Source organism: Nerophis ophidion, linkage group LG12 (assembly GCF_033978795.1).
Source record: "Nerophis ophidion isolate RoL-2023_Sa linkage group LG12, RoL_Noph_v1.0, whole genome shotgun sequence".
Classification (NCBI taxonomy): domain Eukaryota; kingdom Metazoa; phylum Chordata; class Actinopteri; order Syngnathiformes; family Syngnathidae; genus Nerophis; species Nerophis ophidion.
Window position 1 is genome coordinate 29,762,831 of NC_084622.1, and position 27,941 is coordinate 29,790,771.

Sequence of the window (27,941 nt, forward strand, 5' to 3'; positions counted from 1 at the left end):
TCGTCTACCTCTTCCCAGGGGATCCCGAGGCGTTCCCAGGCCAGCCGGGAGACATAGTCTTCCCAACGTGTCCTGGGTCTTCCCCGTGGCCTCTTACCTGTTGGACGTGCCCCAAACACCTCCCTAGGGAGGCGTATGGGTGGCATCCTGACCAGATGCCCGAACCACCTCATCTGGCTCCTCACGATGTAGAGGAGCAGCGGCTTTAGTTTGAGTTCCTCCCGGATGACAGAGCTTCTCACCCTATTTCTAAGGGAGAGCCCCGCCACCCGGCGGAGGAAACTCATTTCGGCCGCTTGTACCCGTGATCTTATCTTTTCGGTCATGACCCAAAGCTCATGACGATAGGTGAGGATGGGAACGTAGATTGACCGGTAAATTGAGAGCTTAGCCTTCCGGCTCAGCTCCTTCTTCACCACAACGGATCGGTACAACGTCCGCATTACTGAAGACGCCGCACCGATCCGCCTGTCGATCTCACGATCCACTCTTCTCCCACTCGTGATGGGAAGACCCCAAATGCTTATTTTGAAAATGTGATTTTGTTTATAGACCATATGAAATCTGTTGTTGTGTTCCCTAATAAGAGTGTACATAAATGAAGGTGTGCGTTGCTGAGCTCCACCTGGACATAATCTGGACTGGACCTGGTTTTAAGAACCCTTTATTCAATCCAATTTCATTGACAACCTGTTCTGGTGAAGATAATGCCCTTTATTTAAAAAAATAAACATTTTCTCAAACAAAAAAAGAAATGACAATAAAATAAAAAACAGTGACATAGAAACTAGTAATTGATGAAAATGAGTAAAATTAACTGTTAAAGGTTAGTACTATTAGTGGATCAGCAGCACACAAACAGATGTGCTTCACGGACTTTATCCCATGCAGACTGTATTGATATATATTGTAGCAACCAGAATATTAATAACAGAAGGACACAACCCTTTTTTGTGAATGAATGAGTGTAGTGCACAGTGCAACTTACAGTACACATGACTTGTGAAAAAGTGATGGTCTGATGATCAATAAAGACGTCTTCCCTTTAACTTCAGGACATGTTTTATTGTACTCCACTATTTCCATTTCTACTCTCCACAGACAGATCCACGTCTGTAGAAAAGTAGAGACAAGGGGGGAAGGATGGAGTTCACTCAGTTTCTAATTATTGTCAAATATTTATTATACATTGTAACCAGTGTGTTGCAAAAGTATTCACCCCCTTTGGATGTTTCAACCTGGAGTGTTTATATAAATTACGTCATGGTAAATTACATTTTGAAGAATTTGGAAAGAAATGTAATTTGTCTCAAACTGAAAACGGATTACTACAAGTTAGTGTAAATTAATTACAAATATTTATGGTAAATTAAATGACTGCATACATATTCCGCCTCCTCCATGTCACAATTTAGTACTAGAAGTCAACACCTGGGGCCTCATTTATCAAACTTGCGTTCACACACCGACAAGTGCAACATTTAGACTCGGCCATGTATGATTTTAACATTGCAGGACACAAAAAACTATTTTTTTCACCATTAAATATAAAGGTTCATATTCATATTAATATTTGTGAGAACATACACTATATCGCCAAAAGTATTTGGCCACCTGGCTTGACTCACATATGAACTTGAAGTGCCATCCCATTTCTAACCCATAGGGTTCAATATGATGTCAGTCCACCTTTTGGAACTATTACGGTTTCAACTCTTCTGGGAAGGCTGTCCACAAGGTCGTGTTTGCAATCATTCTTCCAAAAGTGCATTAGTGAGGTCACACACTGATGTTGGTTGAGAAGGCCTGGCTCTCAGTCTCCGTTCTAATTCATCCCAAAGGTGTTCTATTGGGTTCAGGTCAGGACTCTGTGCAGGCCAGTCAAGTTCATTCACACCAGACTCTGTCATCCATGTCTTTATGGACTTTGCTTTATGCACTGGTGCACAGTCATGTTGGAAGAGGAAGGGGCCTGCTCCAAACTGTTGCCACAAGTAAGGGAGAATGGAATTGTCCAAAATGTTTTGGTATCATGTAGCATTTAAAGTTCCTTTCACTGGAACTAAGGGGCCAAGCCCAACTCCTGAAAAACAATCCCACCCCATATTTCCTACTCCACCAAATTTCACACTTAACACAATGCAGTCCAAAATGTAGCATTCTCCTGGCAACCCCCAAACCCAGACTGGTCCATCAGCTTGTCAGATGGAAAAGCATGATTCATCACTCCATAGAAGGCGTCTCCACTGCTCTCGAGTCCATTGACTACGTGCTTTACACCACTGCATCCCACGCTTTGCATTGGACTTGGTGATGTACAAGATTTGTACATGAGGCCTGCAAGCCTTTCATTGCTCCAAACTTTGTAATGGAGCTGTGGAATTGGGAGTGAAAAGGTTTTCTGAAGTCCGGCCGCAAGTTCTCCATTGGATTAAGATCTGGGATTTGACTTGGTCCTTCTAAAATAGAAGATTTACTGTTGAACCAGTTCTGCATAACATTTGGGGTCACAGTTTTATAGAAAATAAATCTGAAGGATTCCTCTCTTCCGTGCAGCTGTTGTGCCACACCGTGGTTCTAAAGGGGTTTCCTCCACACATCTGTAGAAGCTCCTCAGGATGGAGCTCCATAGTCCCTACTGGGCCTTCTTCAGCAGACAGGAAGTTGAAGTTCTTTTGCAGGTTGGACCAGATTGCTACCTTTACTTCTGAGGTTCATCCCCACAACATGACGTTGCCAGCACTATGCTTCGCGACGATGAGGACTTAAATGTCTCATTAGACCAAAGAACCATCTTCTTTATTTGGGCAATTTCCATGTGAGATTTTAACTGGAGCTTTCAATTTGCCACTTTCTCATTCAGCTGGGACTGGTGAAGAACCTCTGCAACTTGTGCATGTACTACAAACCCCATTTCCATATGAGTTGGGAAATTGTGTTGGATGTGAATATAAACGGAATATTTAAGTGAATGCACTACAAAGACAAGATATTTGATGTTCAAACTCATAAACTTTATTTTTTTTTGCAAATAATAATTGACTTAGAATTTCATGGCTGCAACATGCGCAAAAGTAGTTGGGAAAGGGCATGTTCACTGCTGTGTTTCGTCACCTTTTCTTTTAACAACACTCAATAAACGTTTGGGAACTGAGGAAACTAATTATTGAAGCTTTGATAGTGGAATTCTTTCCCATTCTTGTTTTATGTAGAGCTTCAGTCGTTCAACAGTTCGGGGTCTCCGCTGTTGTATTTTACGCTTCATAATGCGCCACACATTTTCGATGGGAAACAGGTCTGGACTGCAGGAGGGCCAGGAAAGTACCCGCACTCTTTTACTACGAAACCACGCTGTTGTAACACGTGGCTTGGCATTGGCTTGCTGAAATAAGCAGGGGCGTCCATGATAATGTTGCTTGGATGACAACATATGTTGCTCCAAAACCTGTATGTACCTTTCAGCATTAATGGTGCCTTCACAAATGTGTAAGTTACCCATGCCTTGGGCACTAATACACCCCCATACCATCACAGATGCTGGCTTTTGAACTTTGCGTCTATAACAATCCGGATGGTTATTTTCTTCTTTGTTCCGAAAGGGCACCACATCCACAGTCCAAATATAATTTGAATTAAAGCTGCAAGCAGCGTTGGTCGGGTCCGCCGTGTCCCGAGTCCCGATCTTAGTCAGACCTACATAGAAGTTTTTATTTCATCACTCTACGACATTCCTAACAGGATTTACAAGCAGTTTTGTCAGTTTTTTTTCCTAGGGGGAGCTAGAGCACAATTTTAATTTTTGGAGTTTGGTTTTTTATTGGATGGCAATTTTCACCATTCCTGATATGTGTGTAAAATTTGGTGTGTTTTGAAGCATGTTAAGGGGGTCAAATTACAGATTGGAGTTTCTGGATGTTGTTGATAAATGGCTTTCGCTTGGCATAGCATAGCTTTAACTTGCACTTTGAAGCATTTTAAGGGGGTCAAATATCAGTTCAAAGAGGCAAAAAAGGCATTTTTTGCCAAAATTTTGTTTTGAAGGGGTTTTTGCCAACTTCCTGTTGATTTTAGGTACAGAAGTTTTACATTGGAAATGTAGGTGTAAGTCAGACCTACATAGAGGTTTTTGTTTCATGTCTCTACGACATTCCTAACGGAAGTTACAAGCAGTCTGTTTTTTGTCTCTCCCTAGGGGGCGCTAGCGCGCAATTTTCATTTGTGGGGTTTGGTTGCTTAATAAGTTGGTCTGCCGCTCCATACCGACGTGTGTGTCAAATTTGGGGAGTTTTGAAGCATGTTAAGGGGGTCAAATTACAGATTGGCGTTTCTGGATGTTGTTGATAAATGGCTTTCGCTTGGCATAGTATAGCTTTAACTTGCACTTTGAAGCATTTTAAGGGGGTCAAATATCAGTTCAAAGAGGCAAAAAAGGCATTTTTTGCAAAAATTTAGTTTTGAAGGGGTTTTTGCCAACTTCCTGTTGATTTTCGGTATAGAAGTATTTTATTGGAAATGTAGGTCTAAGTCAGACCTACATAGAGGTTTCTGTTTCATGTCTGTACGACATTCCTAACGGAAGTTACACGCAGTCTGTTTTTTGTCTCTTCCTAGGGGGCGCTAGCGCGCAATTTTCATTTTTGGGGTTTGGTTGCTTAATAAGTTGGTCTGCCGCTCCATACCGATGTGTGTGTCAACTTTGGTGAGTTTTGAAGCATGTTAAGGGGGTCAAATTAGGGTGCGAAGGTGCGAGCGCGCCTTGGGCTGCTGCCCCCAAGCCCCACGGCTGAACACGCCTTCGTACCACTATTTAATGCATTGTGAAAGTAATGCAGTTGTTGTATTGAAGTGAAAATATAAAGCTTCCTGTTGATTTTTGCCAAAGTATGTTAATTATTCAAATGTAGGTCTAAGTCAGACCTACATAGTGGTTTTTTGTTTCATGTCTCTCTGACATTCCTACCGGAAGTTACAAGCAGTTTTGTCTTTGTTTTCTTCCTAGGAGCAGTTTGTCTGTGTTGTATTCCTAGGGGGCGCTAGAGCACAATTTTGAGTTTTGGGGTTTGGTTTTTTTATTAGCTCGCAATTGTTGCCAGTCCTGATGTGTGTGCCAAGTTTGGTGAGTTTTGAAGCATTTTAAGGGGGTCAAATTACAGCTCAAAGAGGCAAAAATTACATTTTTTAGGAAAATTTGCGCAGGGGTTCTTTGAAGGCGCGTAAAATCCAAACCGGAGAACTTATCAAAACTTTGTTCGACCACTTATTTTAAAAGGGTTCAATCTCTCTCCTGTGCGAGTTTGAAGCCGAAACGACAACGCACTGGGAGGAGTTTCGATTTGAAAAAGGTGACGGGTTTTTACAAAACTTTTATTTTGAAGGGGTAATTGCCAACTTCCTGTTGATTTTTTCTGCTAGCTGTCAATTATTAAAATGTAGGTCTAAGTCAGACTTACATAGAAGTTTTTGTTTCATGTCTTTCCGACATTCCTACTGGAAGTTACAAGCAGTTTTGTCTGTTTTCTCTTCCTAAGAGCATTTTTTTCTGTGTTTTATTAAAAAATTGCGCTAGAGCGCAATTTTGAGTTGTAGTTTTTTTTTTTCATTAGATCACAATTTCTGCCAGTCCTGATGTGTGTGCCAAGTTTGGTGAGTTTTGAAGCATTTTGAGGGGGTCAAATTACAGGTCAAAGAGGCAAAAATAGCATTTTTTTGCAAAAATTTTGCTTTGAATGGGTTTTTGCAAAATTTTTGTTGATTTTTGCCCCAGAAGATATATGTATGAAATTTAGGTATAAGTCAGCCCTATATGGAGATTTTTGTTTCATGTCTCTACGACATTCCTAACGGAAGTTACAAGCAGTCTGTTTTTTTTTTGTCATAGGGGGCGCTAGTGCGCAATTTTCATTTTTGGGGTTTGGTTGCTTAATAAGTTGGGGTGTCACAGTAGACCGACGTGTGTGTCAACTTTGGTGAGTTTTGAAGCATGTTAAGGGGGTCAAGTTGCAGCGCGTAGGTGCGGAAGAAAGAAAGAAAGAAGAATAATAATAAAACGCACCAGATTCAATAGGGTCCTTGCCTATGGCAAAGGACTCCTGTGGAGTCCTTTGCCATAGGCAGGGCGGACCCTAAATATTGACTCATCAGACCACAGAACACTTTTCCAATTTGCATCAGTCCATCTTAGGTGAGCTCGGGCCCAGCGAAGCCAGCAGCGTTCCTAGGTGTTGTTGATAAATGGGTTTTGCTTTGCATAGCAGAGTTTTAACTTGCACTTACAAATGTAGCAACCAATTGTAATTACTGACAGTGGTTTTATGAAGTGTTCCTGAGCCAATGTGGTGATATCCTTTACACACGGATGTCGGTTTTTGATGTAGCACCACCTGAGGGATCAAAGGTCCATAATATCATCGCTTACGTGCAGTGATTTCTCCAGATTATCTGAAACTTTTGATGATTTTACGGACCGTAGATGGTAAAATTCCTAAATTCCTTGCAATAGCTCGTTGAGAAATGTTGTTCTAAAACTGTTCGACAATTTGCTTACAAAGTGGTGACCCTCACCCCATCCTTGTTTGTGAATTACTTAGCATTTCATGGAAGCTGCTTTTATACCCAATCATGGCACCCAATTAGGCTGCAACCTGGGGGATGTTCCAAATAAGTGTTTGATAAGCATTCCTCAACTTTATCAGTATTAATTTCCCCCTTTCCCAACTTCTTTGTCACGTGTTGCTGGCATCAAATTCTAAAGTTGATGATTATTTCCCAAAATAAAAATGTTTATCAGTTTGAACATCAAATATGTTGTCTTTGTAGCATATTCAACTGAATATGGGTTGAAAATGATTTGCAAATCATTGTATTCTGTTTATATTTACATCCAACACAATTTCCCAACTCATATGGAAACGGGGTTTCTTCAAAGTGGTGATTCTGGTGGCCTCCCTTCTTTTTGCCCACTTACTCAGCTTGTGTCATTTTATTACCTATTCTGTGTTATATGTGTTTTATGTTGCACGATTGCACCAAGAAAAAATCCTAGTTTGTGAACCCGCTCTTAAACAATGGCAACAAAATCTATTCTGATTCTTGTGAAGGCGGCCAGCTCTAAGCACATTTGGAAAAGTGCCATTTCCTAATAAAATATTTATTTGAACTCTGTTGGCTGGCTAGTGAGTTATTTGTAACCCTCCCCCTTCCTAAGCTTGTTGCTTGGAATGTTCTTTTGTCTTCAAGCAGAGACCGCGCTGCTGTTGACACAGGTGTTTTTATTCTACTATCACCTGACACTCGGGTGATCTCCATTTCACCAATTGTGACGCTGCAGGCATCAATTACCCTAATTTCCTGTTTTGAAGCCGCACCTACCTAATTGTTGGACAAATTCCCCTTTGCAACTTTTTTTTTCTTTACACTGAATATATGGCTTTTTGCATTTGAATTTTGTCAACTGATTTTTTTTATTTTTTTAATCAAATTATTCTGGACAATTTCTTGTGTTTACGAATCCATCCATCCATCCATCCATTTTCTACCGCTTATTCCCTTTCGGGGTCGCGGGGGGCGCTGGCGCCTATCTCAGCTACAATCGGGTGGAAGGCAGGGTACACCCTGGACAAGTCGCCACCTCATCGCAGGGCCAACACAGATAGACAGACAACATTCACACTCACATTCACACACTAGGGCCAATTTAGTGTAGCCAATCAACCTAATCAGTGTATAAAAAGTTTTGTGTAAAAAAATCTGTGTATAAAAAATCAGTGTATAAAATATAACAATGTATAAAAAAGGTTGGAAAAGAGGGAAATGGTGTTACTAGTGTTCCTAATATAATGACCTTGAACGCAGAGAGACATGCGTGGAAATAAAAGTCAAGTGTGATTGTGTGTGAATTTGCTGCCACTCTTCGGGGACGGACATGCTCTATCACAGTGGTCTCCAACCACCGGTCCGGGGACCGGTACCGGTCTGTAACGCATTTTCTACCGGGCCGTAGAGAAACATTAAATAGTTAATAAACGACTCCATTTTCTCCGACTTAACTTTCGCCTGTCCCACTAGACCAGTGGTTCTTAACTTAGTTGGAGGTACCGGACCCCACCAGTTTCATATGCACATTCACCGAACCCTTTTTTTAGTAAAAATAAAATGTTTTATTTTAAATTTTTTCAAATTCAAGACAAAGTTATATGTTTGTTTTTTTACTAGTGCAAAAAATAAACCTGTCATGTTCTGTGGTCTGGATTCTGTTTGGTCATGTTCTGTTTTTTTTTTTGACTCCATTACTTCCTGTTTTTGCGCACCCTGGTTTGTTTTACTTTCCATGACAACCATTAGTTTCACCTGCCTCATTTGTTTGAACTCACTCACCTGTTATTAATCATGTCACTATTATTTAAGCCTGTAGTTGCCAGGCAGTCGACCTGGCGACATTACTCTAATGACATCATTCATCTCTTGCTCTGCCAATGTTGGATCTCTTGTGTTCGTTCGGTCCATGCCATAGTTCTCGTCCCCGTGAGTGTTTTTGTTTCATGTTCATAGTTCTGCCTTTGTGCTACTTTTTATTTTCTTAGCCAAGTTTGTTCACCGCCTTGTGTGCGTGTTTTGTTTGTTCCCTTTTTTTTTAGTAAAATTAAATCATGTATTTACCTTACAGTCATGTCCGGTCCAGTTCGTTTGCATTTCGGGAAAACAACCTACGCAGCAAGTTGCACCAAAGTCCACGTTCTTACAGAACCAACACAGTGCATGAACTCACAACACATTACACACTTGCCGATCAGATGGAAAATTAGAGGGAACATTGTTTGGGGGTATCCATAATACTTAGACATAGACTTCCTTTTTATTGTCATTCAAATTGTAACTTTACAGTACAGATACACCGTTAGGGAGGTTTTATTCACAAGATTGATTGGTTGATTGAAACTTTTATTAGTAGATTGCACAGTTCAGTACATATTCCGTACAATCGACCACTAAATGGTAACACCCGAATAAGTTTTTCAACTTGTTTAATTAAATCGGGGTCTACATCAATCTAATCATGAGTCTGGTGTGTCTTGATCGCTGCGGCTGAGGCTCTGCTGAACCCCTGAGGCCGACTCACCGAACCCCTAGCGTTCGATCGAACCCAGGTTAAGAACCACTGCACTAGACACACCAATGAGCTTGTTTATAGATGTACAATAAAACTCCTCATAGGAAGTGTCCATTTGTTATAACTTTGTGACATGATACAAAGCACATTAATGAACATATAAAATATAAATATGACAGATTGTAGCCAAAGGCTGATTTCCATCTTCATCTCTTTGCAAAGAAACAGGCCCAGGGCTCCCACTAATTCAGCGTTATCGTGAGTTGTATTTTTCATGCCCATTTTTTTGCTGTATTTTTATCTGGCACATGTGGAAAGCCGGTCCCTGAAAATAATGCTTACATTAAACCGGTCCGTGTTGCAAAAAAGTTTAGGGACCCCTGGTCTATCACACTGGAAAAATCCATAAATTAACCACAACACTATATTAAGCGTATGGTTCCAAAAAGTAACAGAAAGTTACAACAGTGGTCGGGCTGCAGAATCATTTTTTTTATTAGTTTTTATTTATTTATTTTTTATTAAATCAACATAAAAAACACAAGATACACTTACAATTAGTGCACCCACTCAAAAAACCTCCCCTTCTGATGACAAAAACCTCCCTTTTTCATGTCCCGGGCCGCGGGACAAATTATCAAGCGTTGACTGGTCCGCAGCTACAAAACGGTTGGGGACCACTGAGTTACAGTACCTGGTTTCCTGCTACATTTGGTTGACACTAGTGTTGTCTTGATGTACCAGTAACAAAATTATTTCAATACTTTTCTACATAAACCTTTTCAGAGGCGGTATGGTACCAAATATGATTAATTAGTATCGCGGTACTATACTAATACCGGTATACCGTACAACCCTAGTAGACACATAACAAGGAGGTGAAACTTACTTTTTAGCTCTAGTTTCCAAAAATTTGTTTTCACTTTGACGTGAAAGATTTTTCTTTTATTCCCATCAAAAAATCAAAATGAAATTGACCATGATTTTGAATGATAAAGGCAATAAAAAGGTGAGTAGTTTTGCAAGGCACCGTACATGACAACGTGTACTAGAACAACACTACTGATGTCGGTTTTACACTCACCCGTTCATTTGGCACTGCAGGTCATTGGCACAGGGGCAGTTGTCGCGAGGACCCTCCTGATCCCAGGCCAGCATGTCCATCAACAGGTTGGGTTGGTTCAGGCAGGACTCCCCTTTTCCTGGTTTGGGGTTGCACACCGGGAATAAAAGCTCTGCAGAGAAACAAGTGAGTGGATGAACAACAGAGGGCCAGACATTTGAAGACAGTTTCTGCAGTTTTTCCAAAACCAATCTGAAGTGTTTCAAAATCCCTAGGAGTGTGAGACAGAAGTTCTCACACTCCTAGGGATTTTGCTCAGTGCTATAAGGCGTGCTTAGCGGGGATGTCGTGGAAATGTGACCTGTTTTCATATTTTATTGGCACTTTTACTAACACCAGCCTTCATCTTTACCATACTTTTCACTGGCCTGTCGTTTATTAGCTCATTTACTACGCCAGATATCAACATCCCATTATATTCCGCAGACCCATGTCTCCTGGGCATGACGTTAAAGTGCATCTGGCAGTGGAGGCTCCTCTATGGGGTCTTGGGGCACTAGGAGGTTAACCCCTTTACTACTGTTACCGCAGGTGACCCTGGACAGAGGCCTAGTACATGACTGCCCCCTAGCCAGGGATACGGTGAAGACCTCAACGGCGGAGCAGGCGGAAGACGGTGGATGTAAGAACCACCATAACGGCTGCATTGGCGGAAGAAGGCACCCCCACAACCTGGTCCCTACACACCGGAGCTCTTGTAAAAAGAGCTCAGCAGCGCATGCACTTTTTGCGTCGGATAAAAAGAGCAGAGCTCCCTCCCCCCATTCTCACCACATTCTACAGAGGCACAATAGAGAGCCTGCTGACCAACAGCATCTCTGTCTGGACTGAAGCCTGCAATGCCTCGGACTGGAAGTCTCTCCAGAGAGTGGTGAGGACGGCGGAAAAGATTATCAGGACTCCTCTTCCTCCTATCCAGGAGATCGCAAAAAGCTGCTGCCTGACCAGGGCTCAGAAAATCTGCAAAGACTCCTCCCACCCCCACAAAGGACTGTTTTCACTGCTAGACTCTAGAAAGATGTTCCGCAGCCTCCGCAGCAGAACCTCCAGGTTCTGTAACAGCTTCTTCCCTCAGGCCGTAAGACTCTTGAACGCATCATAATTAAATTATCCCCTCAACGCCCCCCAAAATGGATTAACTCGCTGGAACAAAAAAGACAATATAACATGCATCCATAAACCTGGATGCATATGCAAAAGTGCAATATATTTATCTGTACAGCAATCTATTTATTTATATCTGCACCTTAATGTTTTTTTTAACCTGCACTACCAAGAGCTAATGCAACGAAATTTCGTTCCCTTTTGTACTGTAAAGTTCAAATTTGAATGAGAATAAAAAGGAAGTCTAAGTCTAAGGTCTAAGTTGTGGGCCCAGTTATGGGGAAATAACAACCCAAAACCTCAACGGTGGAACAGGCGGAGAATGATTGCTAACCCCATGGAGCGTCACAATGGCTGCAATGGCGGCTGAAGGCTGCAGCAGAAAAGGGTCCCCAGTCGTCTTGGACTCCATGCACTGGACCCTGACCCGGATCTGTCAAGGATCGTGTGGTGACTGTCTGTGCACCAGTCTCCCCGCGTTAAACACAGTCACACACAGGCATCCTCCATAAAAGGGATACCCCATACCAGGAGGTTCGTCATACTCTCCAAGTGACCGTCGATTATGATATTCCGCAGATTCAGGCATAGTTACTGATGATATTGAGATCAATAATGTATTTAGGAAGTTGTGTGCGTAACTTTTCTCATCTTCTCATTGTTCTACTCCTGAGCTTGATACATAGTTGTTTGCCAATCCCCTCAATTGATCAGTCTGCTGCGGCAGAGTAAGAGCAGTGTTGTTCTACCTTTTGAGCCAAGGCACATTTTTTTCATTGAAAAAATCCTGAGGCATACCACCAGAAGAAAACAATGAAACTCAGCAGCCGATATTGACGGTAAAAAGTTGTCGCAATTGTTGGCTATGACTTCAAACCATAACCAAGCATGCTTCACTATAGCTTTTGTCTCAAAGTAGGTGTGACGTATTTTGAGTTTTTCTGTGTTTTCCTGGGTGGAGTGTTTTAGTTATTTTCCTTGCGCTCCTATTTTGTTGTTGAGAGTCATGTACGGATGTACTTTGTGGACGCCGTCTGCTCCACTCACTGTAAGTCTTTGCTGTCGTCCAGCATTCTGTTGTTGTCTATTTTGCAGCCAGTTCAGTTTTAGTTTCGTTTTGTATAGCCTTCCTTAAGCTTCAATGCCTCTTCTTAGCGGCACTCGCCTTTTGTTTATTTTTGGTTTAAGCATTAGAAACCTTTTTACCTGCAAGCTGCTTCCCGCATATTGTGATCACGACAAACCTTGTTTCCGACATCTACAAAGCAATTAGCTACCTGCTGCCACCAACTGATATGCCGAGCTCTAGACAGCACAGACACTCAACAAAGGCACATTATAATTATTGGTTTGCAGAAAATATTTTTAACCCCATTAGGTGAAATTACATAATGTCTTACGGCACACCAAAGAATATCTCATGGTAAACTAGTGTGCCGCGGCACAGTGGTTGAATAACACAGAGTCACAGACCAAATACCGCTACAGAATTAAATGTTACAGCGTTATCACTACAAAACGGAAAATCCCCAAAACCAGATGACTATCCTCACAAACTTAAATGTTTTCCATAAGCTGACCCCTTATTATTGGATATGTACGATGAACCATTTGAATCTGGCTGCTTCCCGCAAACACAATTACCCAAGCTTCATCTTCTCTCGTCTTGAAAAAAGGCAAGGACCCTTTGTCATGCACTTCATATCGTCCTTTTAGTCTGGTAAATTACTCAGTGGCCTAGTGGTTAGAGTATCCGCCCTGAGATCGGTAGGACGTGAGTTCAAATCCCAGCCGAGTCATACCAAAGACAATAAAAATGGGACCATTACCTCCCTGCTTGGCACTCAGTATCAAGGGTTGGAATTGGGGGTTAAATCACCATAAATGAGTCCCGGGGGTGGCCCCACTGCTGCCCACTGCTCCCCTCACCTCCCAAGGGGTGATCAAGGGTGATGGGTCAAACGCAGAGAATAATTTCGCCAAATCTAGTATGTGTATGACAATCATTGGTACTTTAACTTAACTTTGTAAATGTTCACTTTAAATTATTATCCAAAGTGCTGCATTTACATCTGGATACTATACCCCTTCTATTATTAATGCGGATCAAACTGGTTTCATTCAGAATAAGCACTCCTTTTCTAATCTAAAACATCTTTTCAATATATTGTACTATGTGTCTGCTCTAAACACTGAAGAGGCAGTGATATCTATGGATGCAGGAAATGCATTTGACCGAGTGGAATTATCTATTTTATGTCCTGGAGAAGTTAGGCCTTGGCAACCGTTTCATTCCATTGTTTAAGCCTCTATATTTGTCTCCTGAGGCCTTGGGTTGACTAGGGTTGTCCCGAATCCAATATTTTGGTACCGGTAATATCAAGGTTTCTTACAATTATCATCCCTGCAGGACGAGGAATAGCTAAACAAGCTTCACTACACGCCGCAAGAGGATTCAATAGCTCACCTGCGTCACCTCTAACAAACGCTAGCGTTTCTCAATGTAAACAAATGCCATAAGTGGATCTACACCTGACATCCACTTTAATGATACCAAGTACAGTAGTGTATCTAGTCGATGCTACTATGATTACATCGATATTTTTTTATCGTCACAAAATCTTTTTTCCTTTTTTAAAAATGTACATCATGTTTATAAACTCAGGAAATACATCCCTGGGCACATGACGACTTTGAATATGACCATTGTATGATCCTGTAACGACTTGGTATCTGGTTGATACCTAAAATTTGTGGTATCAACCAAAACCAAAGTAAAGTATCAAACAGAAGAATAAGGGATTACATTTTAACAGAAGTGTAGATAGACCATGTTTTACCAGAATATAAGCAGATATTAACAGTATATGAATGAGTAGATTAGTAATACATTTTTTACAGCTTGTCCCTCATAATTTTGACACAATAAAAGAATATAAAATGACACGTTGACATATGTTACCGCATATGTCAACAGACTAAATTAGGAGCCTTTGTTTGCTTACTACTAAAAGACAAGTCGTCTTGTATGTTTACTGTTTCATTTTAGGACAAACTTGTTCTTAGAATGCAATAATAAACTTATGTTTAATGTACCGTAGGATTTTTTTTGTTAAAATAAAGCCTATAATGCCATTTTTTGTGATACCCTTTATTTCCAAAAGTATCAAAATACATTTTGGTAACGGTACCAAATTATTGGTATTGGGACAACCCTATTCTCAAGTTTTGAACTGAACTCAGGGTTCGGTATGGCGTTATTAGCCCTGTGCTACATGAAGTCCCCCTGCCCCTCATGGCCCCTCTGACACCTTACCAACTATTTGACATGTTCTAATTTAAAGTACTGTATTTCACGGACCATAGGGTGCACCGGATTATAAGGCACACTGCCGATGAGCCAGTCTAATCAGGTCTATTTTCATACAGGGCGCATTAAAGGGGTCATATTATTATACATTTTTTCTAAATGTAAAATACTTCCTTGTGGTCTACATAACATGTAATGGTGGTTCCTTGGTGGTCAAAATGTTGTATAGATTATGTTTTACAGACCATCTTCAAGCCGCTTTCTGACAGTTGCTTCCGGATGCGTAATTACATGGCTCAACTTCCGCAGCTTCTTCTCCCAGTCATCTTTGTTGTAGCGGTGTAGCGTGCAAGGATGGGAGTGGAAGAAGTGTCAAGATGGAGCTAACTGTTTTAATGACATTCAGACTTTACTGCAATCAATAATGAAGCAGCATCTCCTCATCCATGGCTCATTCGTGCAACAATGTGTCCTGTGAAAAACCGTCAGACCGGAACTCTAATAAAGTTCCTTGGGTGAATAATGTAAACTTACTACACCGGTATGTTTTAGCGCTTTCATGGCGAGTTTACTGACGGATAAAAGTCAGAACTTTACACTAATTTATATTACAAATGGCAATAGCGGAGGATGAAAGTACATCAAGAAGATAGAGAAAAAGAAGAATTTTATGGACTACGCTGTCGACATGGACTACGAAGGCGAACGCGTGCAAATTTTCAGGACTTATGCAGATCCCGAATACAGATCAGCAGGTACCAGAAGGTAAGAAAAGTTGCTTTTGCATATTATTGCGAAACAGAACGCCAGATAAAATGTCTTACCTTATACCAGGGGTCACCAACATTTTTGAAACCAAGAGCTACTTCTTGGGTACTGATTAATGCGAAGGGCTACCAGTTTGATACACAATTAAATAAATTGCCAGAAATAGCCAATTTGCTCAATTTACCTTTAACTCTGTTATTATTAATAATATCTATCTTTGTGGAAACACTGATCATCTTAATGATTTCTCACAATAAATATATATTTTTGATGACATGTTTTAAATAGGTTAAAATCCAATCTGCACTTTGTTAGAATATATAACAAATTGGACCAAGCTATATTTCTCTCAAAGACAAATCATTATTTCTTCTAGAATTTCCAGAACAAACATTTTAAAAGAAATTCAAAAGACTTTGAAATAAGATTTAAATTTGATTCTACATATTTTCTATATTTGCCAGAATATTTTTTTTGAATTTTAATCATAATAAGTTTGAAGAAATATTTCACAAATATTATTTGTCAAAAAAACAGAAGCTAAAATGAAGAATTGAATTAAAATTAATTTATTATTCTTTACAATAAAATCAAAAAAATTACTTGAACATTGATTTAAATTGTCAGGAAAGAAGAGGAAGGAATTTAAAAGGTAAAAAGGTATAAGTCTTTAAAAATCCTAAAATCATTTTTAAGTTTGTATTTTTTCCCTAAAATTGTCTTTCTGAAAGTTATAAGAAACAAAGTAAAAAAATTAATTTATTTATTTAAACAAGTGAAGACCAAGTCTTTAAAATATTTTCTTGGATTTTCAAATTCTATTTGAGCTTTGTCTCTCTTAGAATTAAAAATGTCAAGCAAAGCAAGACCAGCTAGCTAGTAAATAAATACAATTAAAAAAATAGAGGCAGCTCACAGGTAAGTGCTGCTATTTGAGCTATTTTTAGAACAGGCCAGCGGGCGACTCATCTGGTCTTACGGGCTACCTGGTGCCCGCGGGCACCGCGTTGGTGACCCCTGCCTTATACACACACCATAATAATACTTGTATGTTGAAGCACAGTACGATCCATCAAGCGGTGCAGCTTAATTGCTTGCCACAGTGGTACTAAAACATTTAGATAGATTTGAGCGCCGTGTGTAATGTACTATATTTTCTAATGGAACATTTAAAATGTTGGTGTTGTTTACTTGAGTCATATTGCAGTCTACACATATCTCTTATGTGTGACTGCCATCTACTGGTCACACTTATTTCACTATGTACCAAAAAAAACAGCTTCGATGTCGGTAAGCACAAGCAAAATTATTCCATACATTAGGCGCACTTTCGAATTTTGAGGAAATTAAAGGTTCTGGCTGAATGGTCAGGGCAGTGAAGTCATTTGCTTGTTGTGCTCATACAGTATACCGTAGTCCTGATACACATGTTTTGTTTTGTAGAATAAGGCAGTAAAGTGGGGGAGGTTACATCTGTAACTGTGAGCCAGTCTTCAATCACTGATGAGTTACCTCGTTGGAAAGCACAGCAGAGGTCTGGTCTGCAGTCACTCTGACCCTGACAGATTGTTCCTTCCGTTCCCTGAGTGGCGTTGACCGTACACTGGCCCCAAACACACGTCTGTTTGGAGCAGCACTCCTCGTCTTTAGTACAGGGCTGAGCAGGGAACACATTCACATATGCAAACTCTCATTTGAATATTCAATACCATCATTACAATTATCCTGCTCAAATTTCCTTCCCAAAAGTGTGTTGACCTCATCAGTTTGCTAACTGACAGAAAAAGATGCTAAGGGAGATCAGGTATAGTGATTTTCCAGTAGTTGAGATTAACAAAATATAGCTGCATACCAGAGATGTTCTAGTGTTCATCTGAGGTCATGTCCTTACTGTAACGTCAATCTATAAACAATCAGAAAAAACAAAGAACTTCCCACCATGTCAGTTGGTATGCAGGGCAGGCACTTGGAGTTGTCCATCTCATACCAACAATACTTCAGTTCGCCACAGTCCTCGTCCACCAGGCATTCCTGTGGTGTGAGAGACAGGTAGAATCACCGATTAGGCACAGAAAAAAAAAAGTTCAACTTTCAGACTGACAGTGGAGAGTTTTTCTTGCAAATGTGTAGACTTTGGAAGCATTTATTCATAAATCTAGCACATCTGTAATTCTCTCTTCTCTTTTGTTACCAAATGGGTTATACTTGTATAGCGCTTCTCTACCTTTAAGGAACTCAAAGCGCTTCGACACTATGTCCACATTCACCCATTCATTCACACTGATGGCGGAAGCTGCCATGCAAGGCGCTAACCAAGACCCATCAGGAGCAAGGGTGAAGTATCTTGCTCAAGGACAACGGACGTGACTAGGATGGTAGAAGGTGGGGATTGAACCAGTAACCCTCAGATTGCTGGCACGGCCACTCTCCCAACTTCGTCACGCCGTCCCCAATGATCATACTTGCCAACCCTCCCGGATTTTCCAGGAGACTCCCAAAAACCTGCCGGGACAAATTTTCTACCGAAAATCTCCCAAAATTCAGGCAAAGCTGGAGGCCACGCCTCCTCCAGCTTAATGCGTACCTGAGTGACATTTACAAAGAGCATGTCTGCCCAATGACGTTATAACTGTAGAATGATCGGGGGCGAGTTCTTGGTTTCTTATATGGGTTTATTTTTAGGCAGTTTCATTATCGTCCTCCCAGCGCGGTAACACACAATAACACCAGTCCGAATTTGTCTACCTAAAGCAGTTTGTTTGCCAAACAGCAATGTGTTGTGACACTCTTATACAGGGCAATACTGCCATCTAGTGTACATGCATATGGTTAGAAAAACAAGAATGGAATATTCAACCCTCAACTCAACAATGAGTAAATGAATGTTATGTGTGTGTAAATGAACACTGAAATTCAAGTATTTCTTTTATTTATGTATATATATATATATATATATACCCAGAATTCACTGAAAATCAAGTATTTCTTTATATATATAATAAATACTTGATTTTCAGTGAATTCTAGCTATATATATATATATATATATATATATATATATACATATATATATATATATATATATATATATACATATATATATATATATATATATATATATATATATATATATATACATTTTCTACCGCTTATTCCCTTTGGGGTCGCGGGGGGCATATATATATAGGTAGAATTCACTGAAAATCAAGTATTTCTTATATATATATATATATGTATATATATATGTATATATATATATATATACGTATATATATATATATATATATATATACATATATATATATATATATATATATATATATATATATCGAAATACTTGACTTGGTGAATCTATGAGTCTAGCGGTAAATATACTCCTCACCTCTTAACCAAGCCCCCACCCCCAACCACGCCCCCACCTTCCGAAATCAGAGGTCTCAAGGTTGGCAAGTATGCCAACGATGTTTACCATTTTTTGTGTGTCTGCTGTTACTTCCTCATTAGTCTTTGGTACTTTACACCCGCGTTTCTAGATCTCTTGTCCTGTTTAGGATTATTTTGGTGTAAATACCAGTTGTTGACAAGGCCTATTCATTTGTCATTGGTGATCAGGATTGACTGGAGCTGGTAGCCAGTGTGTCTTTGGCAGCATAAATGTATTCATTTATTATTGCACTCATTAAACCAGGAGTGTCAAACGCATTTTAGCTCGGGGGTCGCATTGAGGAATATCTGTGCACACGAGGGTCGGACTATTAAAATCATGGCATTAAAACTAAAAAATAAAGACAACCTCACATTGTTTTCTTTGGCCAATAATAGAACACATTCTGAAAATATTACAATGAAAATATAGAAAACAAATACCGGCAGCGGTAAAGTTTAGATCCATGAAGGAAAGAAGAAAGTGAATGACTGTTTAAAACTGAAAAAATTTACACATGCAAAAAAACATGTTTTTTTTTTTTATTATTTTTTTTATGAATTAGGTACAGTTTGACAACCTTTTTTATAAAACACAATATAGAATGCAAGATATAACAGGATAATGCATACATTTAGCATTTGTTTTCAAAATTATTACAGAAAAGTGGGACCCCAAAAATGTACTGTGGAACCCCATTTCTATGACTTGATGGGGTCCCTGAGACCCCATTTGGAAAATTCCTAGTGCCAACACTGATGGAGTATTAGTGCGTGCAAAACAGCAGCAGGCGGTTGTGGCCTGCGGGCCGGTTCTAAGACTAATCAAATATTATCCCGGGGACCATAGATCATTCATTAGACTTTGTTCCCCCAGAATTAGCCTGATTGATAGAAGGTCCGAGGAACTCAGTGAAGATCTAAGAAGGCAACAGCAAATTACAAGATCATTAGTTCAAACTCTTTATCTGGGTATGTGGATGGGTCATCGCTTTGCAAATGTTAAGTGTTACTTTCAAATGAAAAGACCAGAAACAACTAAGGATCCACCAAGGTTCCAAGCTGCCATGAACTGTAAACTGCTGGAACACTATTGTCCACAGTGAAGACACTTTTATGTTGTAATGCAGTCAGAGGGTTTCTAAATGTTTGTTTTCCAGCTCATAAATATTTGATACCAAAGTCAAAGTTGATCTTATGTTGACAAAAATGTTTTGACTTATTGGGCCAGGTAACTTTTCACCAATGGACGGATTCCAAAAAGTTAAAGAAAATAATTTTGATGTTTTTCTAATTAGTGAAAGAAAAAAAAAAAAGAAGGTAAAAACAGCCATTACAGTGGGTTTGAAGACAACACAAATGTGGGTGACAATATTAGCCTTGTCAGTCTTGGGGACTTGATAGAAGTACAACATGTGTTTTTGTCCATATCTCGACCTGAGTTGTTTCACTACATTCTTGAACTATTTGAATGTGTCCGTTGGTGAAAAAGATTTGGACACTCCTACCTGGCCCAGAAAGGGACACAATATAAAGTGATTTTGTTTTCTGGAGAAAACATGGCATATTGTATGTGTCATTTCTTCTTTTCTAGTTTTCTTATATTGCATTATTGGCTTTATTTAAAAAAAAAAAAAACCTTGGGGTACAATAAACATGTGTTTCTTATTGCAAGTTTGTCCTTAAATAAAATAGTGAACATACTAGACAACTTGTCTGTAAGTAAACAACAACAACAACAAAAAGACTCCTAATTTAGTCTGCTGACATATGCAGTAACATATTGTGTCATTTTCCAATTTTATCAACATTATTAAGGACAAGTGGTAGAAAATGAATTATAAATATACTTATTCATTTACAGTAAAATATCTGCTTACTTTCTCTTAACATGTTCTATCTACACTTCTGTTAAAATGTAATAATCATTTATTCTTCTGTTTGGATATTTTAAATTAGTTTTGGATGATACCACACATTTGGGTATCAATCCGATACCAAGTCGTTAGAGGATAATACATCGGTCATATTCAAAGTCCTCATGTGGGGACATATTTCCGGAGTTTATAAACATGATATACATTTTTCAAAAACAAAAGATGTTGTGATGCTAAAAGTAAAGACGTAATCATAGTAGTATCAACTAGATACGCTCCTGTACATGGTATCGTTACAGTGGATGTTAGGTGTAGATCCACCAATGGCGTTTCTTTACATTTTGACGCTGGTGAGCTATAGTGTGTAGTGAATCCGGTATTTTTCAGAGGCGGTATAGTACCGAATATGATGCATTAGTATCGCGGTACTATACTAATCCCGTTATACCGTACAACCCTATCTGGGAGTTTTTTGAAATTTTGTTTGTTTTTAAATTTCAGCTTTTTGTCATTTCAATATATCTTTTTGCACCTTTCACTTACATTTGTAATTTTATTTTTTGTATTTTTCGTTTGATTTTTTTTTTTGGACAATATGCTGCGGGCCACACTTAGGCCACCCCTATCCTCGACTAAGTTGTTTACACCTTTACTGTACTCTGACAGTACAGTCGATATGATGCAATGCAGTTATATACTGTGGCTGCAGTATACACAGTAGTACTGACCACAACATAAGCAAAATTATTTTCCAGAAAATGTTTTATTTTTCTTATTTTATGTTATGTACCTCCACCTTAAAGGCCTACTGAAATGAGATTTTCTTATTCAAACGGGGATAGCAGGTCCATTCTATGTGTCATACTTGATCATTTTGCGATATTGCCATATTTTTGCTGAAAGGATTTAGTAGAGAACATCCACGATAAAGTTCGCAACTTTTGGTCGCTAACAGAAAAGCCCTGCCTCTACCGGAAGTCGCAGACGATGACGTCACATGTTGATGGCTCCTCACATCCTCACATTGTTTTTAATGGGAGCCTCGAACAAAAAGAGCAATTCGGACCGAGAAAACGACAATTTCCTCATCATTTTGAGCGAGGATGAAAGATTCGTGTTTGAGGATATTGATAGCGACGGACGAGAAAACAAAATGCGATTGCATTGCTACGGATTCAGATGTTTTTAGACACATTTACTACGATAATTCTGGGAAATCCCCTATCTTTCTATTGTGTTGCTAGTGTTTTAGTGAGTTTAATAGTACCTGATAGTCAGAAGGATGTATCCACGGGTGTCTTGACGCCAGATTCTGATGGAAGTCGACGGCCCGAGCACAGCCGATCTACGGTAAGTGGCGACTTTTTACCACAATTTTGTCACTGAAAACTGCTGGTTGACATAGTAAAGTTTCACCTCCGGGAATTTTAAACAAGGAATCACTGTGTGTTTGTGTGGCTAAAGGCAAAAGATTCCCAACTCCATCTTTCTACTTTGACTTCTCCAATATTAATTTAACAAATTGCAAAAGATTCAACAACACAGATGTCCAAAATACTGTGGAATTATGCGGTTAAAGCAGACGACTTTTAGCTGTGTGTGTGTGCAGCGCTCATATTTCCTAACAGTCCGTGACGTCACGCGTACATGTCAGCATTCCGCGATGTTTTCAACAGGACACTTCGCGGGAAATTTAAAATTGCAATTTAGTAAACTAAAAAGGCCGTATTGGCATGTGTTGCAATGTTATTATTTCATCATTGATATATAAACTATCAGACTGCGTGGTGGGTAGTAGTGGGTTTCAGTAGGCCTTTAAGGGTTAATATTAATTAAAATAAGAAAATTGGTAAAACATTTGAAACACTTGGTCCCAAAACTATATATTTTTTTTTCTCTAAAAGTAGCTCATCATTTAATTTCTGTTACATGTGTACTTTTTTAGTGTCCACTTTTTAAAGTACTGGTGATGCAGAGCAGTAGCTTGTCACTGCAAACTACAACAGTACTGCCACCTGCTGGTCAAATGTAATTGACTTTTCAGTTCTAAATCCAATGTGTGGAGGAAAAAAGGCTCACTACAACCTCATGCCAGTTAAAGAAATGGTTGTTGTAAGCTGAGATTAACCTTTGCAAAAAAACATAAATAGAAGGTGACGTCAAAGGGGGGAAAATATGCAAAACCAAATTTTCTATGGGGATCTGGTTTTTGTGTATTTGGGATCTGCATAAATGGCAACTGCACTTTATTTAAATTTTGCCTAACATTAATCATTATGAGAGACAAGAACACACGTATATTTTTTTTCTACCGCTTGTCCCTTTTAGGGTTGCTAGCCTATCTCAGCTGCATTCGGGTGGAAGGCGGGGTAACACCCTGGACAAGTGGCCACCTCATCACAGGGCCAACACAAACAGACAACATTCACACGCTAGGGCCAATTTAATGTTGCCAATCAACCTGGGAGGAAGCCGGAGTACCCGGAGGGAACCCACACAGTCACGGGGAGAACATGCAAACTCCACACAGAAAGATCCCGAGCCCGGGATTGAACTCAGGACCTTCGTATTGAGGCACATGCCCTAACCCCTGTTCCACTGTGCTGCCCAAATAAAACACGTATATAAATATATATTTGGAATATTCTCCTGCACTGCTGTGTGTGATTTGCCATTAGGTCTTATGCAAGTAATGCAAAGAGACTGGAAACTATAAGTAGGAGCCACGCTATTCCCACTAAGCCACAATTATCTTAATATGTTCCAGACACACTGCTGCTTTCTTTCAGATGCACAGTAGCAGCTTACCAGAATATTTTCCAGAAAGGACTTCCAGATATCTCAACTTAAAAAAAAAGTAGGAAAAACTATTAAAGTTGACATTTTAATATAGTACAATTAGTCACACTACTGGCTATGTTCCTTCCCTGACCTTTCCCCCAGTAACTAACTCTAATAAAGTCACCACTTTATTTTTTTCTTTTTTTAGCTGCCAGGAAAATAAGAGATGGAAACGTCTGTTGTCAGACGATTGCTTAAAGGCCTACTGAAACCCACTACTACCCACCACGCAGTCTGATAGTTCATATATCAATGATGAAATAATAACATTGCAACACATGCCAATACGGCCTTTTTAGTTTAACTAAATAGCAATTTTAAATTTCCCGCGAGTTTCTTGTTGAAAACGTCGCGGAATGATGACGCGTACACGTGACGTCACGTGTCGGAGGGGACATATTAGCGAGGCACCAAACACGGCTAAAAGTCGTCTCTGTTCATGGCGTAATTACACAGTATTATTGACATCTGTGTTGCTGAATCTTTTGCAATTTGTTCATTTAATAATGGAGACTATAAATATCAATGCTGTTGGTAGAAAGTGGTGGATTGCAGCTGTCTTTATCACCGAGACACAGCCGGTGTTTTTGTTTTTGTGAAGCTTTAACACAGAGCGGTCAAGTGAACATGTTTTCTCTACGTCAACCAGCATGTCTTTGAATGGGGAATTTGTGATATATATCTTACCGGAGATATCATTGCATTATTAGTTGTCCTGCAGTTGCTGTTTAAAAGGCAGCTGTGAGCTTGGCTTCTCAGCTTCTCTCTGAGACACTGCGTGTTCACCGCAGCCATCCGACCTCGAGGTATATCTTTACAATCTTTAAAATCTCAATAAAACACTATTAAAACAATAAGCAGATAAGGGATCTTCCAGAATTATTCTAGTAAATGTGTCTAATTACATCTGAAACGCTCACACTACCGCCGCCCGGAGCCGTCGCTTTTTTATTTATTTTTTTTTTTTTTTTTTTCTATCCATCCATCCATCCATCCATCCGTTTTTGTATGTTCTGTTAGTTTTGGACTCCTTTAGTTCCTGTTTGTTTTGGTTGTCATGGTTACTCATTGTGTTTACCTGTCTCTGGTTAGTGCTCGCCCACTCACCTGCTTCCAGAGCACTAATCAGAGGCAGTACTTAAGCTTGTCTTTGCCAGTCAGTCGGCCTGGCGTCATTGTTCGTTTCATGCCCTTTTCTTGCCACAGTAAGTCTTGCTTATTTCATGCGATTCCATAGTTAATGCTATTTTATTTTCATGCCATAGTTTAGTGAGGTTTTCATGTCCATAGTTTTATGTTTCATGTCCTTAGTTTTTTCCCATAGCTTTTCGTGCGAAAGGCATGCCTTTCTTTTTGTTTTTGTTTTTTTCTAGTCCTTCACTATCAATATCCTAATTCACAAATCTTTCATCCTCGCTCAAATTAATGGGGAAATCGTCGCTTTCTCGGTCCGAATTGCTCTTACTGCTGGTGGCTCACATTATAGACAATGTGAATATGTGTGGAGCCCTGCAACTCGTGACGTCACGCGCACATACTTCCGGTACAGACAAGGCTTATCTATTAGCGAGCAAAAGTTGCAAACTTTATCGTGGATGTTCTCTACTAAATCCTTTCAGCAAAAATATGGCAATATCATGAAATGATCAAGTATGACACATAGAATGGACCTGCTATCCCCGTTTAAATAAGAAAATCTCATTTCAGTAGGCCTTTTAAAGAAAGCAGAAAACCATGAACATAGGATTAAAGTATTGGTTGGAACACACTTGGTCCAAAAAAGGAAGGAAATGGAAGCTAAAGACTCACATGAGTGACACTGTTCCACTGGCCAGAGATCTCCAGATGGAGTTGAGAGAATTCTGTCTTCTTTGTCATTTCCTTCCAAGAAAATGAGCATTTTTTTTTTCATTTCTGACATAATTACTACAGATCCAAAACATTTGACAACATACCTCGTCACTTTTATTGACGACTTGCATGGCCGTGGTTGCGGCTTTTTCCGTGTCATTGTGCTGGAACAAAGACTTGGAACTCTCACTTCTTATCTGAATGTTAGGATGCACACAGAAACAATTAGGTGAGCAGGTGTTAACCGGTTCGAGACTGTTCTTAGTGGAAACACATCATGCATGCAACAGTGTAGCAAACTTTCGCGACAAGTCAATATCTGAATTTAACATGTTTAGAATTGTGGTTTGCACAAAAATTGTATTTAGAATGCACAAAGATGATTAAGTTTAGTCCCAACAATTGTCAGAGCGGGGGGTCACGGCTGACTGCGAAGTTTGTTTTCCCGGGATGCAAACCAACTTCTCCGGACAAGGGTAGCAGGTAGGAACATATTTAATAATCAATTCTACCCAGCAGAAATGACAGGAACCAAAACAAAAAGAAAGGCATGCCTTTCACACGAAAAGCTATGGGAAAAAACTAAGGACATGAAACATAAAACTATGGACATGAAAACCTCACTAAACTATGGCATGAAAATAAAATAACATTAACTATGGAATCGCATGAAATAAGCAAGAATTACTGTGGCAAGAAAAGGGCATGAAACGAACAATGACGCCAGGCCGACTGACTGGCAAAGACAAGCTTAAGTACTGCCTCCGATTAGTGCTCTGGAAGCAGGTGAGTGGGCGAGCACTAACCAGAGACAGGTAAACACAATGAGTAACCATGACAACCAAAACAAACAGGAACTAAAGGAGTCCAAAACTAACAGAACATACAAAAACGTGATCCGGACAACGGATCATGACAACGATAGTCACACACACACACTAAGTGTAGTGAAATTATCCTCTGCATTTGACCCATTCCCATTTTCACCCCCTGGGAGGTGAGGGGAGCAGTGAGTAGCAGCGATGGCCATCATTTTGGAATCATTTTGATGATTTAACCCCCAATTCAAACCCTTGATGCTGAATGCCAAGCAGGGAGGTAATGGGTCCCATTTTTATAGTCTTTGGTATGACTCGGCCGGGTTTGAACTCACAACCTACCAATCTCAGGGCGGACACTCTGATCACAAGGTGATACAATCAATACAGTGGGTTAGGGAAGTACAGATTTTTTCCACTTAGAGTAATTTACTGAAAGATGACAAGATACAGGTCTGATATTTGAATAATTAAGTCAGCGGTCGGCAACGCGCGGCTTTCGAGCCACTAGCGGCTCTATAGAGTGTCCGCCCTGAGATCGGTGAGTTCAAACCCCGGCCGAGTCACACCAAAGATTATAAAAATAAATGATAAATAAATAAATGACAAATGGGTTGTACTTGTATAGCGCTTTTCTACTTTCAAGGTACTCAAAGCGCTTTGACACTACTTCCACATTTACCCATTCACACACACATTCACACACTGATGGAGGGAGCTGCGATGCAAGGCGCCAACCAGCACCCATCAGGAGCAAGGGTGAAGTGTCTTGCTCAGGACACAACGGACGTGACGAGGTTGGTACTAGGTGGAATTGAACCAGGGACCCTCAGGTTGCGCACGGCCACTCTCCCACTGCGCCACGCCGTCCCTGGGACAGCGTGGGAAAAATGGGACCCATTCCTTTCCTGCTTGGCACTCAGCATCAAGGGTTGAATTGGGGGTTAAATCACCAAAAATGATTCCCGGGCGCGGCACCGCTGCTGCCCGCTGCTGCCCGCTGCTCCCCTCACCTCCCAGGGGGTGATCAAGGGTGATGGGTCAAATGCAGAGAATAATTTCGCAACACCAAGAGTGTGTGTGACAATCATTGGTACTTTAACTTTATAGCACTCCCTGGAGCTTTTTTCAAAAATGTATTAAAAAGGAAAAAGATGAGGTAATTTTTTGGGGGGGGGGTAACACTTTAGTATGGGAAACATATTCTAAGTAACGACGAGTTGAGTTTATACCAAAATGGATACATGGATGATACAACAGAGGATTGGGAGAATGTCATGTGGTCAGATGAAACCAAAATAGAACTTTTTAGTATAAACTCAACTCGTTGTGTTTGGAGGAAGAAGAATACTGAGTTGCATCCCAAGAACACCACAACTACTGTGAAGCATGGGGGTGGAAAACATCATGCTTTGGGGCTGTTTTTCTGCTAAGGGGACAGGACGATTGATCCATGTTAAGGAAAGAATGAATGTGGCGACTTGTCCAGGTGTACCCCACCTTCCCCCGATTGTAGCTGAGATAGGCGCCAGCGCCCCCCGCAACCCCAAAAGGGAATAAGCGGTAGAAAATGGATGGATGGATGAATGGGGCCATGTATCGTGAGATTTTGAGCCAAAACCTCCTTCCATCAGTGAGAGCTTTGAATGGTTGACCAAATACTTTTTTTCCACCATAATTTACAAATAAATTATTTCAAATTCCCGGAAATTTTTTTCAC

General features: G+C 40.0%; 1 protein-coding gene across 1 annotated transcript; it reads right to left on the bottom strand.

Moving 5' to 3' along the window:
* Positions 1-1,044: 1,044 nt before the first annotated feature.
* Positions 1,045-25,601, bottom strand: LOC133563278 (dickkopf-related protein 3-like). The gene is made up of 6 exons (XM_061917322.1): positions 25,508-25,601; positions 25,362-25,433; positions 17,350-17,442; positions 16,924-17,068; positions 10,191-10,341; positions 1,045-1,113 (listed from the first exon to the last, which is right to left on the bottom strand). The coding sequence occupies exons 1-6, from the start codon at positions 25,532-25,534 to the stop codon at positions 1,089-1,091; spliced, it is 513 nt and encodes a 170-aa protein (XP_061773306.1). The 5' UTR covers positions 25,535-25,601; the 3' UTR covers positions 1,045-1,088.
* Positions 25,602-27,941: the final 2,340 nt, after the last annotated feature.

Coding starts and splice junctions, on each gene's coding strand:
- LOC133563278 (XM_061917322.1), bottom strand. CDS start 25,534: ATGCAAGTCGTCAATAAAAGTGACGAG. Junction 17,443..25,361: donor AGTGGAACAGTGTCACTCAT/GTGAGTCTTTAG, acceptor CTCACACCACAG/GAATGCCTGGTGGACGAGGA. Junction 10,342..16,923: donor CTGCTGTGCTTTCCAACGAG/GTAACTCATCAG, acceptor GTTTCTCTGCAG/AGCTTTTATTCCCGGTGTGC.